Source organism: Balaenoptera musculus, chromosome 4, assembly GCF_009873245.2.
Source record: "Balaenoptera musculus isolate JJ_BM4_2016_0621 chromosome 4, mBalMus1.pri.v3, whole genome shotgun sequence".
NCBI lineage: Eukaryota > Metazoa > Chordata > Mammalia > Artiodactyla > Balaenopteridae > Balaenoptera > Balaenoptera musculus.
In genome coordinates, this window is record NC_045788.1 from 19449036 (window position 1) to 19463055 (window position 14020).

Genomic DNA, 14020 nt, shown 5'->3' on the forward strand with positions numbered 1-14020 from the left:
TGACATGTAGTTTTCTTTCTTTGTGACATCTTTGTCTGGTTTTGGTATCAGGGTGATTGTGGCCTCGTAGAATGAGTTTGGGAGTGTTCCTCCCTCTGCTATATTTAGGAAGCATTTGAGAAGCACAGGTGTTAGCTCTTCTCTAAATGTCTGATAGAATTCGCCTGTGAAGCCATCTGGTCCTGGGCTTTTGTTTGTTGGAAGATTTTTAATCACAGTTTCAATTTCAGTGCTTGTGATTGGTCTGTTTATATTTTCTATTTCTTCCTGGTTCAGTCTCGAAAGGTTGTACTTTTCTAAGAATTTGTCCATTTCTTCCAGGTTGCCCATTTTATTGGCATATAGTTGCTTGCAGTAGTCTCTCATGATCCTCTGTATTTCTGCAGTGTCAGTTATTACTTCTTTTTCATTTCTAATTCTGTTGATTTGCGTCTTCTCCCTTTTTTTCTTGATGAGTCTGGCTAATGGTTTATCAATTTGTTCATCTTCTCAAAGAACCATCTTTTAGCTTCATTGATCTTTGCTATTGTTTCCTTCATTTCTTTTTCATTGATTTCTGATCTGATCTTTATGATTTCTTTCCTTCTGCTAACTTTGGGGTTTTTTTGTTCTTCTTTCTCTAACTGCTTTAGGTGTAAGGTTAAGTTGTTTGAGATTTTTCTTGTTTCTTGAGGTAGGATTGTATTGCTATAAACTTCCCTCTTAGAACTGCTTTTGCTGCATCCCACAGGTTTTGTGTCATAGTGTTTTCACTGTCATTTGTTTCTAGGTATTTTTTGGTTTCCTCTTTGATTTCTTCAGTGATCTCTTGGTTATTTAGTAGCATATTGTTTAGCCTCCATGTGTTTAAACTATTTTTTACAGGTTTTTTTCCCTGTAATTGATATCTAGTCTCATAGCATTATGGTCAGAATAGATACTTGATACTATTTCAATATTCTTACATTTACCGAGGCTTGATTTGTGACCCAAGATATGATCTATCCTGAAGAATGTTCCATGACTACTTGAAAAGAAAGTGTATTCTGTTGTTTTTGGATGGAATGTCCTGTAAGTATCAATTAAGTCCATCTGGTCTATTGTGTCATTTAAAGCTTATGTTTCCTTATTAATTTTCTGTCTGGATGATCTGTCCATTGGTGTAAGTGAGGTGTTAAAGTCCCCCACTATGAATGTGTTACTCTTGATGTCCCCTTTTATGGCTGTTAGCACTTGGCTTATGTATTGAGGTGCTCCTATGTTGGGTGCATAAATATTTACAATTGTTATATATTCTTCTTGGATTGATCCCTTGATCATTATGTAGTGTCTTTGTCTCTTGTAATAATCTTTATTTTAAAGTCTATTTTGTCTGATATGAGTATTGCTATTCCAGCTTTTTTTTGATTTCCATTTGCATGGAATATCTTTCTCCATCCCCTCACTTTCAGTCTGTATGTGTCCCTAGGTCTGAAGTGGGTCTCTTGCAGACAGCATATATACAGGTCTTGTTTTTGCATCCATTCAGCCAGTCTGTGTCTTTTGGTTGGAGCATTTAATCCATTTACATTTAAGTTAATTATCAATATGTGTGTTCCTATTACCATTTTCCTAATTGTTTTGGGTTTGTTTTGGTCGGTCTTTTCCTTCTCTTGTGTTTCCTGCTTAGAGAAGTTCCTTTAGCATTTGTTGTAAAGCTGGTTTGGTGGTGCTGAATTCTCTTAACTTTTGTTTGTCTGTAAAGGTTTTAACTTCTCCTTTGACTCTGAATGAGATCCTTGCTGGGTAGAGTAGTCTTGGTTGTAGGTTTTTCCCTTTCATCAGTTTAAATATGTCCTGCCACTCCCTTCTGGCTTGCAGAGTTCCTGCTGAAAGGTCAGCTGTTAACCTTATGGGGATTCCGTTGTATGTTATTTGTTGTTTTTCCCTTGCTGCTTTTAATATTTTTTCTTTGTATGTAATTTTTGATAGTTTGATTAATATGTGTCTTGGCGTGTTTCTCCTTGGATTTATCCTGTATGGGACTCTCTGCGCTTCCTGTACTTGACTGACTATTTCCTTTCCCATGTTAGGGAAGTTTTCGACTATGATCTCTTCAAATATTTTTTCTTTTTTTAAACATCTTTATTGGAGTATAATTGCTTTACAATGTTGTGTTAGTCTCTGCTGTATAACAAAGTGAATCAGCTATATGTATACATATATCCCCATATCCCTCCATCTTGCATCTCCCTGGCACCCTCCCTATCTAGGTGGTCACAAAGCACCGAGCTGATCTCCCCATGCTATGCAGCTGCTTCCAACTAGCTATTTTACATTCTTCAAATATTTTCTCAGACCCTTTCTTTTTCTCTTCTTCTTCTGGGGCCCCTATAACTCAAATGTTGGTGCGTTTAATGTTGTCCCAGAGGTCTCTGAGACTGTCTTCAATTCTTTTCATTCTTTTTTCTTTATTCTGCTCTGTGGCAGTTATTTCCACTATTTTATCTTCCAGGTCACTTATCTGTTCTTCTGCCTCAGTTATTCTGCTATTGATTCCTTCTAGGGAATTCTTAATTTCATTTATTGTGTTGTTCATCATTGTTCATTTGCTCTTTAGTTCTTCTAGGTCCTTGTTAAACGTTTCTTGTATCTTCTCCATTCTATTTCCGAGATTTTAGACCATCTTTACTATCATTACTCTGAATTCTTTTTCAGGTAGACTGCCTGTTTCCTCCTCCTTTGTTTGGTCAGGTGGGTTTTTACCTTGCTCCTTCACCTGCTGCGTATTCCTCTGTCTTCTCATTTTAACTTACTGTGTTTGGGGTCTCCTTTTCGCAGGCTGCAGGTTCATAGTTCCCATTATTTTTGGTGTCTGCCCCCAGTGGGTAAGGTTGGTTCAGTCGCTTGTGTAGGCTTCCTGGTGGAGGGGACTGGTGCCTGTGCTCTGGTGGGTGGGGCTGGATCTTGTGCTTCTGGTGGGCAGAGCCACATCTGGTGGAATACCTGTGTATCTTTTTTTCCTTTCCTTCGTGCTTGTCTAGTTTCACTTGAAGTGCACCCCGCTCTTCAGACGAGAGTTCCTAGTGTGAAACGGCTGTGCCCATCACCTCAGCTTGGCAGGCCATCTACCGAGCACTATGCTCCACACTGCAATTGATCTGGGAGGATTTGATGAGGGGTTTTATAACAGTGGTTCAAAGGTGGGGTCTTTGACAAGATTAGGGTGTGAGCAGGGCCTGCACTCTTTTAATCTCATCTCTCCTAATCATGATGATCTTCTCTGGTCCCTTCAATCCTGCCTCAGGTGGTTTCTTGGCTCCGCCTCCCTTGATTAGCAACTGTTCAAATCTGCCCTTTGGAATTCAGGGAAGGTCATGGATGCTGAAGTCTTGCCTTGGTTTGTAGAAGCCAAACCTCTAGATGGACAGATTAAGGGAGTGAGCATGTTGGGACTATCCAGTCTCAGTCTTCTCACTTGCATATCCACATAAGAAAGACGAAGGATAAATAAAAGGAAGATCATTTAAAATCCAATTTAGTGTGAATTTTGTTTTAATCTTGTGTCTTGAAGAGAGGCAAATTCAAAGGAAAAAAAAGATGGAATTCAAAGGTAATTCAGGGTATGGAGAGCAGCTCACAATGAGGAATCCAGAGTGATTATTCCATTTGCATGTGAGGTTAGTGGCTGGACTTTTTTTTTTTTAATGATTCTTCTGGCAATTACAGTATTTGATTTCTGGAGCTTTAGTGGAGGGGGCTCTGTGTAGAGAAGCTGGGGGCCGGCTCTGTCCCTCCATGGAGCATGGTCATTCCCAAAAAGTCCCCTTCTGGCTCGGAACACCTGGGCGATAGCACACTAGCTATAGCTAGATAGCACACGGTTTCACACTAGCACCTGGCCTCCGGAGAGGGGTGGCCAGTGGCCGAGAATGAGGGTTTTCCTTTCCTGCAAAGCAGGATTAATAATCCGTCTCAGAGGGTTTTGAAGTGCACGACTCTTCATTGCAAAGGGAAATGCATCTGGATACCAGCACTTCTGGATGGTGGTGCCCAAAAATCACCCAGACAAGCACATTCAATAGAGCAAAACCCCAAGATTTCCTAGAGGTCTATATTCTTCTTTATAACTTAGCCACACTCTGATGACTGGCAGCAAAAGATGTATTAACAATGAATAAATGGCAAAATAAAAAATTCCCAGAGAGACTAGAATTTATGAAAGAAAAGTCACAATACAGGTCTCATCTTATTCAGAAAGAGTTTGCAGGTACTGACAAACTCTTGGTATGGGTAAAAAAAAAAAAAAAAAGGTTTTTAAGGGTAATCCTTACAAGAATAGAAAAGAATTAAGATGATGACTGTCCTAACTAGTTGAAGAGAAAAGAAGAGCAAAGGAATCTCCACCTAGCAAATCTCAGGAAAGAAAAGAATGGAACAAGAAACCATGTAAATAGAAAACAGAAAGTAAGATATCAGGAATAAAAGCAGATATATAAGTTGGTCTCAGTGTCCATGAATGGTTTAATTCCCCTGTTGAAAGAACAAAGCCTCTCAAAGTAAATCTAAGAAACAAAATGAAATTTAGTTATATAGTGGATACAAGAGAGTTATCTAAAACAAAACAGTTTTCACAAAGGTGCCTGAACATAAAGTCAACACAGAGATGTATGAAGAACCAGCAACAATCAATTAGAAAATGTAATGGAAAAAGGATCCTATTCATAATAGCAATAAAAGTTATAAGATAACTAGATAACCTAGGAAATAAACAGAAAATAAATAGGCAAAAGCTAAATTTAAAAATATATAAAACTTTATTGAAAGCTAGAAAGGAAGACCCAAAGAAAATTAGAGACATATTTCTGAGTGAGATGATTCAAAACTGTAAATGTGGTGACTTCCCTGGTGGTCCAGTGGCTAAGACTCCACGCTCTCAATGCAGGGGGCCCAGATTCGATCCCTATTCAGGGAACTAGATCCCACATGCCACAACTAAGAGTTCTCATGCTGCAATAAAGATCCCGCATGCCGCAACTAAGACCTGGCGCAGCCAAATAAATAAATAAATAAATATTTTTTTAAAACTGTAAATGTGTTATTTTTCCAAATATTAGTCTAAAACATTAACTCAATTTCAGCTCATCTCAATGGGATCTATTTTTGAATTTGACAAATTATTCATACAGGAAAATAAATGTGCTAAAAATATATCCAAGGAAAAAATTTAAAAGAACAATAACAAGACACTTACCTTAAAAGGTATCAAAACCTACTATAAAACTACAGAAATTAGTATAGAAATGGAAGAGACTAGTCTAGAAACAAACCTATGCATCTAAGGGCATATGGTATATGATATATGTTTCAATTCAATAAAGTAGAGAAAGAATGGTCAACTAGAAGCTGCAAACTCAAATGCCTATAGAAGCCAGGTAAGAGCATAAATGAGTGAAGCAAGGACGGGGTGGGACTGTGGCTAACTGAAGAGCACATGCCCATACGTGACAGGGGAAAGGCCTAATTCTGTGTTGATAACGACTATGCAAGAATTTGCTGCCAGATTCTTTGGCTTTTTAAGAGAAACTAGAAATAAGGACTTAAATAAAAATCTCTTAATTAAAAAAAAATTAGTAATTAATTCAAAGTTTAAAAAAACCTGTATGGGCCCAATAAAATATGAGTGCAGGCCCAGTTCAGTCAGTAAACTACCAGGCTTAATTGCTCATTTATTCAATAATAAATGGTCTCTAAATCAAGTACAGTTAGATCTTTACATCATACCACATAGAAAATTAAATTTCAGATGGACTAAATATCTAAATTTAAAAAAAGCATACAAGAACCTTAAGAAATAGATTTACTTGTATAATAATAATATCAACAAGAGCAAAAACAAAAACAATAAAAAGGGAAATGGCTTAAGCAGGTAGAGAAAAGGATTATAAAATCTGTTAAAATCTTACCAGCTTTTCACTACCCTACTTTGAACTAGGCCAAAGTCTCTTTTCAAGGGTAAGACAAATTCTCAGTCAAGTTACCAACATTTAGCCAAGTAGCATGTCACGCCAAGACAAGACAGGCTAAGCAACACAAATAAAGGATACAAGTATTCCTTACCAATTGATAATTTGTTATACTGTGATTGTAACCAAGGTTCACTGTAAACACCAGTCTTTCTGTCAACTGTTCAATACCTGAAAGTATCTCTGGTCAATTAGGGTCTGCTGCTGGTTATCTTTGCTGGGCTCATCTTTTCCCTCTTTGTCCTCAGGCTTTTTTTGACTGATAAGATCCTGTAATCTAAAGGGGAAAAAAACCAAGATAATACAAAATGCTTTACTAGACACTGGATTAAGATGACAAAATAAGCCAATGATCCAGCTACCCTCCCAAAAGCTTTGTCATTTTCCATATATATGTGTGTTTATGTGCATGCACATACATGCATATATGCATACATAAATTTTTTTTAAATTTTAAGCCATGTTGTCACTGGAAAACAAGAAGACCCTCTTAATAGACACAATATAGAAGGAATCCCTGAAAACTAAAGGGATCAGACTGATGAAGAAAGTTCTAACCATTCCCCAGCACTTATAAAAAATAGAAGAGGAAAGAACTACAGTAAAGGATGAAAGCAACTTCCAAGGTGCTCCAAGCTTGATGCTGTAGGTAAGGGAATCAACAAACAATGGGTAGGGAAAACAGTTTGGGCACTGCAGCAGCAAGAGCTAGGCAGTTTGGTCCTTCCTTCTTCATACGTCTCTTGTGCCAAAGAGAAGACAACAGTGATACCTGCCAGTCAAGAGGGCATGAAAACCCAAGAGATCATTGTCTCAGGTGGCTACCAGAACTCTGGGGGAAAGTCTCTTTGTCCAGAAACCTAAAAACATGAGTGTATCCACCTAGTAGCCCTTCTCCAAATATCTCTGAAGTCAAGGCTGTAGTAAACATTTCTCCCCCACCCACCATGCCTTAGAAAAAAGTCTCTTATTAAACCCACTTCAAATTAACCAGTACGCCTATCAGTTTCCTGTGGAACCCTGACCCATTAAACTGATTCCAACACTCATTAATAAGCTTGACTTGCTGTTTGCAAAATAGAATAGCGATATTCTATCTTGTCATTTGCCTACTAAAAAACAGTGGCTTCCCACTACTTTTAGAACTAAATCCAATCTCCTTGGGTTAGGTTTGAACTTCTCCATGCTGGTAGTCCTAACCCAATATTCCTCCCGACTCCTTTCTTACCTCATCTCTTATTACCACCTTACAATTATCTCCTTCACTCACATGTATTCCCCTTGATCTTCACTCAATTGCTTTTCTCTGCTCTCTGGTGAGCATATGCCAGAAACAAAATAAACAAAATTAGCTCTAGATAAAAAGTCAACCTCCTTCCTCTAATAGACACAGAGACCTCACAATCTATTTTCCACTTGACTTCCCATCTATTTAGCATATTCACATATTTGGCAGTTTTGCCTAAAGGCAGTGCCAGGAGCATACTGTCTAGAATACAAAAGTGACACAGAAAAGCCAACAGCTCTATAGTGGGACTACAAGTAAACTGACATATCTGAATTTATATGTTAGTTAACCTTTCATTCAGGTGGAAAAGTTTAATTTATCAATGAACTGTTTGCAAGTATGATTAATAAATATTATACTATGGATATACAATATTTTAACTGCCAGTATAGTAACCTGAATATATCATTGCATGTACCAGCTTACAGTCACTCTGGGAAATGAAATGTGATTCAATTAATTAGGTGAATAAAGAGATACCCTCAATGTAATAACAATAATAACTAACATATATTGGGAGCCTGGTGATGACGATAATTAGTGTTTATTGAGAAACTTCTCTATGCAGGAACTCTTCTAAGCACTCACATGTATTAATTTATTTAATCCCATTGTTTTTCTAAATTTACAGAAGGTAAGGATTAGTAAAAGCTAGGGATTCATGGGAAATTGACCTTTGGTTCACCTAGTCTCACAGTAAATATTTGCCACAGCATAATACTCCTGAAAACTTCTGTATTCTGCAAAACCACACATGTGAAGATAACAGGGTTCAGGAGAAAAGTAAGTGTTAGCAACCAGACTATTTAAAACTGATGCAGCTTTATAACTAGACAACTAACAAAAACAATAATTGGTGCCTCAGGAGATAAGTCAGACAGCTCAAGTATGTCTGGAGGTTGCCTCAGGCGGTATTACAAATGCATAGCCAACAGAGCAGAAATGTTGGCTTGAGGATGCCAAAACTATGAAGATCGAAGTGGAGCTCCTGGCCAAAGCTGAGGTTAAAATAGGTGAGGAAAGAAGTGCAACCTGCCTCCAGCCTATAGTCTGTCTAATGCTGAGGGTCAGGGAGGGAGCCCTGGGTGCAGTTTCTCATTTTAAATTTTCTTAAGATAGATCTGAAAGGGCAGGTGTCTATGTACTAGCAAAGCTTTCCCCTTCCTGAAGTCTATACTATACTGCTATTCTAACTCCTTGTACCTAGGGAAAAAGTGCATGTAAACAATGCAACTTCTGTTATACTATTAATCATTCCCTTATTTTCCAATTGCATATGACTTAATTGGTGTTTTAGAAACCTGTGTTTGAACAGAATATGCTGTACTCAGAAATATTCCAGGGTTGTTTTATAGTCTCCAGAGTAGTGAGCAGAGCCTGAAGGCCATAAAAATCCCCTAAAATGGCTAAGGAATTCTTCACATACTTAGCAGACACCCATTCCACAATGCTAGCAGCAACAGCTATGTTTCTTTGTGGAGTCTGGGAAATCCAGAAAACTGCACTCCCAACTTTAAACACTGTGTTGATAAGTTTCTATGTGCAGACACTTTATAGCTTTTAACTGTGTCTGTTGAAGCCTTTCCATAATCTCATGGTGACTCCTGTTCTGGAGTTCTCTTTGGGGGATGGATGGGGGAGCCTTAACTAAAATACTTTTTCCACTCTGACTCAGTATTTTTCCACTTCCTGCCCTTCCCCTAGGCCCATGAAACAACAGGAGTCATGTGTGCAGCATGTCACTGACTGACCCTTACCTGGTGCCATTCCATGGGGAAAAATGGAACACCGAGGAGCCAGTCCTTTTCTGGCCTCTTTCTTATATTATTGCAGTAAGTCAATAAAGCCTTGATTGTTAATTTCAGTTTGGCTCATTGTCCTAACTGACCACCTCAACTCCCGTCCACTCAACACTAGGGTGATGAAATTCTGATTTTATTTTCTTCTAGCAAAATATAAATACCACTGAAAAATTAAATGGAATTAGTGTAGTACCTTTGGTTATCTTGCACTGGCAGACCTATCTGATCACTTCCCAGCAACAGAATTTTATAACCAATTTGTTTGTAATATTAACTCAAACAAGAAGCTTTCCCATGTTAAATTAATATAATTTGATATTGAAGATTGGTTAGTTGAAAGGTAACTACAGACTAAAGCAAAAAATTTAATTTTCTCTAGTTATAAAAGCGAAAGAGGGACTTCCCTGGTGGCGCCATGGTTAAGAATCCGCCCGCCAATACAGGGGACACAGGTTCAAGCCCTGGTCCGGAAAGATCCCACATGCCGCGGAGCAACTAAGCCTGTACGCCACAACTACTGAGCCCATGCATCACCACTACTGAAGCCCTCATGCCTAGAGCCCGTGCTCCGCAACAAGAGAAGCCACCGCAATGAGAAGCCCGCGCACCGCAACGAAGAGTAGCCCCCACTCACCACAACTAGAAAAAGCCTGTGCGCAGCAACCAAGACCCAACACAGCCATAAATAAACAAATAATAAATAAATAAATTTCTTTAAAAAAGGAGGGGGAGAGACTTTCCCCTCCTTTTCTTGTAGCATTTCCTTTGGAAAACCTGTAGTTATAAATCCTTTCTAAGAAGTACGTAGATCTTGTTAAAATTTATGTAAGCCTCCTGCCAATTTTATATCCTAGCAATGCCTTTCTTGGGTACCTTAGAACCATCTCTTCGAAAGGTGGACATCAGGGAAGAGGGTGCCTTGTCCCCTTTTCCCTGTTGGAGCTTAGCCTATGCTCCTAGCTCTAAATTGTAACTTCCTCCTTGTCATGAAGATACGTTTCATTTTTCCTTTGGCTAAAGACAATTCCATGTATGTGATGGACTGCATATCTGCCTGGCTATATTAAAGGGTGAGATTTCTTTCGGTCTTTGAAATCTCTTTAGCAGATTGCCTCTAATGCACACTGCAGTCTGGCTGGATATTTATTCCAACTGTTATATAAAACTGTTTCTTTTTTTTCCTACATATGTGGAGAGAATTCACTGGGTTGACAGGAGATTTTTTTTTTAATTTTTTGAATAAGTCATACTTTTATTTTTCAGAAGCAAAAAGGACAAGTGGCAACTTGCCTTTGGAAAATACATTAATATCAGAGTAATAAGCTATCTATCTTATAGAGAGAGTAGCCTAAGAAAGGCTGTATTATCATATAAATCTCAAAGTTCTATTAAATAAATCTCAGAATAATATGTTTTTAACTGACACAACAAAACAAAAACATCAGCAACAACAAAAAATTAAACAGAATCCATAATGTGGTATGTGAAGACGGAAAAAGGAAAATCTGGAAATCTACACACTGAGAGTTCTCTATTAAAATCAAGGAGGCCCAAATCTGTTTCTTTTAAACAATATTTATGGATATAACTGCGTTTTTCTAAATGTCTCATTGGTAATACTCAGTCTCGTAAGTCTGGTTCCATAATAATCTATAATGTAACTACTTCCATCTGAAGGTCCAACAATCTGCATTGAAATAAGAATGAAATCAAGTAGGCTCCCAATTCCACAAAATCCTACAGTGCAAAACTTTAACAAACACATTTCGGCAAGATATGGGCTTGAGAAAACCAATTTCGTTTCCAGTAAAATGTGTTTCATTGCCACCAAAATCCTTACAAGTTATGTTAGGTGCTGGAAAACATGGAACATGAGCTGTGTAGTTTGTACAGTTAACTGGTTCTTGTGTAGCATCATTTATTTTTGGATCTTTACAAATATGTTTTCCCACTTTGAGGTCCTCGCACTTAAGTGACTCCTCGCTGCCGCCGGCGGCAGCTCCCCAAGGTCCCGTGGTTACTGACACGGCCCACAGGACAGCCAGGAGCCGAGCAGCAGCAGTCTCGGAAGCAACCGGCCCGGAGGGCCAAGCGGCCGCTATGCTGGGGACCGGCGCATCCCCCTGGAGATTTTTATTTTTGATTATTCCCTAACATCACAGTAGTTCTTTGAAAAAAATATTCTACCTATGCCCCTGCAGAAAATAAAAATATGAAAATTTTTTATGTTGAAAAAGTTTTTTTCATTGGGTGTTTTGTTTGGTTTTAATTATCAGTGTGGTGGTTAAGAGTGAGCTTGAGAGTCCAAAATGCTTGGGTTTGGATCTGATTTCTTTCCAAGTTCTTCCACGTACCACCTGTGCGATATGGGCAAGTTATCTAACATTCCTAATTCTCTGTTTCACATCTAGATACTACAAAAGTTCCAAACTTAAAAACAAATTAATGATAGATTTTTTTAAATTCCAAATGTAAATTTCTAAAAACACAAATCCTTTCTTCAAAACACAAATCATTTCTTCAAAATTCAACAGAAATATATAGCAGGGATTGGTTCTGAATCACAATTTTAAAGTCTAATAGTGAAGTCACTCTAAAAACCAGTTCCCAAATGAATAACATAAAACATATACACAATCAAATCTCATTATTCATGGTAGTTATACTCTATAAAGTCACCATGTACACTGAATTAGTGAAGACTGAACCACTGCTGCTAGGGGAAATACAGGATCAGGTTCCTGCATGCCTCTGGTCACATTTTCCTCAACTGATCAATATATATAACCTTGTTTTATGTGTGCTAATGTTTATAAAGACATCTTTTTAAATATTGTTGTTTCATTAACATTGGACTCATGGCTAACAGCACTATAACTCATGCCTAAATGAAGTTTCTCTAACACATGTATATTCTCTGTAAGGTACATCACAGCCTTCTTGTGTGTAGAACACTACATAGCACTTCAATACCATGCTTGGGACCATCTTGGAGAAATCACCAACAAAAAGCAAAAAATGAAAAAATAAAAGTGGCATATGACAGCAAAAAGAATGACTGTTTACATTATGAAAGCTAAAACAAAAGGGCAGAGCATCACCTTGTTCAACAGCTGAAAAAGTGTATACTGGGCACGTCCATGAATGATTGTGAAAGTGCCACCACTACTGATTTGGGGATTAAAAACAAATTTCAGCAGATAGGCAAATTCACAAATACGCAATCTGTGAATAATGAGGAAATGACTAGATATCTCTATGAATATATGTGCATGCCTTTATGTGTGTGTGTATCTTCACTGATACATTTACACTGAAGTCCTAAGATTCCTCTGAAGGGGATCAGGATATGCCACTCCAAAATATGCCACTTTGAGGGAGTTCCCTGGTGGCCTAGTGCTTAGGATTCCGGGCTTCACTGCTGTGGCCCAGGTTCAATCCCTGGTTGGGGAACTGAGGGCCCACAATCCGCATGGTGTGGCCAAAAACAAAAACAAACAAAAAATCCAAAATATGCCACTTTGACATAAGAAATGTTTTAAGCTAAAGGAATTTGAGAAATGGCAGGAGCAGGAAGGACTCTCTGACCTCCCCCTTCTCCCCTGAAGCAGACCATAAGACCCTCATGTGACAGGTGCCTTCCCTGTACCCAGAGGAAAGGAGCATCTTTATCTCTGAAGAGGAGGAATCTGAATTTCCCCCAGTTTATCACCCTTAGCTTATACCCTCTTGTACTATCACATTTTCCCACAACTTTCCACTCTTCATCAAACCTAGTAGTAAAATGCTCAGGCTTAACAGTTTCTTCAAGCCTTCATTTCTTCTCAGGTCAGGTTAAACTTACATTAAATAAACTTACACACTTTTCTCATGTTAATCTGTCTTTGTCAGTTTAATTTTCAGGCCCAGCCAGAGACCCTAAGAGGGCTGAGGAGAAGTTTTCCTCCCCTACACCTTCTTCTCTGACTTTTTATCTCCCTTACATCCTCCTTTTCCCAGCTGCTCCTTGACCAATTTTCCTATCTCAGTTAATGCCCCAACAACTACCTATTCAGGACTAAAACTTAGTCTTGATTAGTTAATTTTTTGATTTTTTTAAGTTGAGTCTTGATTTTTCTCCCCCCCCCTCAGCTGCCTATATCCCCAATCCATCACCAAGTCCTATCAGTTCTATCTCCACTACTGCCACCTTTGACCATGTCACTACCACTTCTTGTCCAAACTCATACAATAGCAACTCTCACACTATTTTATCTTCAGTACTTATACTATATCAAAATTGTCTTTATTTTTTTCATTGCCCTTCCCCCTTCACGTAACCTTCATTAGAGCAAGAACCTTTTCTATTTGATTTACCACTGTAATTTCAGTATGCAGAATGCCAAGCAGACAGGAAGAGGTACTACAGGTACCTAAAATATCAAGCAATAGTAGGAAGGGAAAAAATATTAATCGAATGAATGAATGTAACCTTTCCAAACCTTCCACTTCTCTTTTCTTTTTTAGTTTTCCTTCCTTAATTTAACTCAATATGTAATTCCTGGATGGCCAGAATACTTGCCTTTCACTGTGGCATGTGCTGCCATAAGAAGGAGGAAACAGCTGTCACTGAAAATTGAATCAACATACACTAATACAACTGATTTAATACATCTAATGCATATTTTAACTCATGTCATTTTTAAAATATTTCATCTCAATGCTCACTACTTCAAGTCCCAATGCACTACTTCAAGTCCCATTCCCTTGAATCAAAGAGTACACATAACTAATCTTCAGAAAATACTATCACTATTTGAGGATCAACCTTTTGAAACTCCTCTGAGTACATGCTTTTCAAAGTCATAAAAGAGAGGTGGTGGATATGAATGGCACACTGCATTCATTCTGGTACCTTTAGTTTTAAAATATGATGAGGCTATATATTATTCATGTCATAACTACCA

General features: G+C 38.1%; 1 protein-coding gene and 1 pseudogene across 1 annotated transcript in view; both read right to left on the minus strand.

Moving 5' to 3' along the window:
* Positions 1–14020, minus strand: part of CEP70 (centrosomal protein 70) — a 77819-nt gene that overhangs the window by 16967 nt on the left and 46832 nt on the right. The window contains 1 exon segment of the mRNA XM_036850795.1: positions 6156–6261. Coding sequence (XP_036706690.1) covers positions 6156–6261 — 106 coding nt within the window.
* LOC118894451 lies at positions 10632–12062 on the minus strand (annotated as a pseudogene).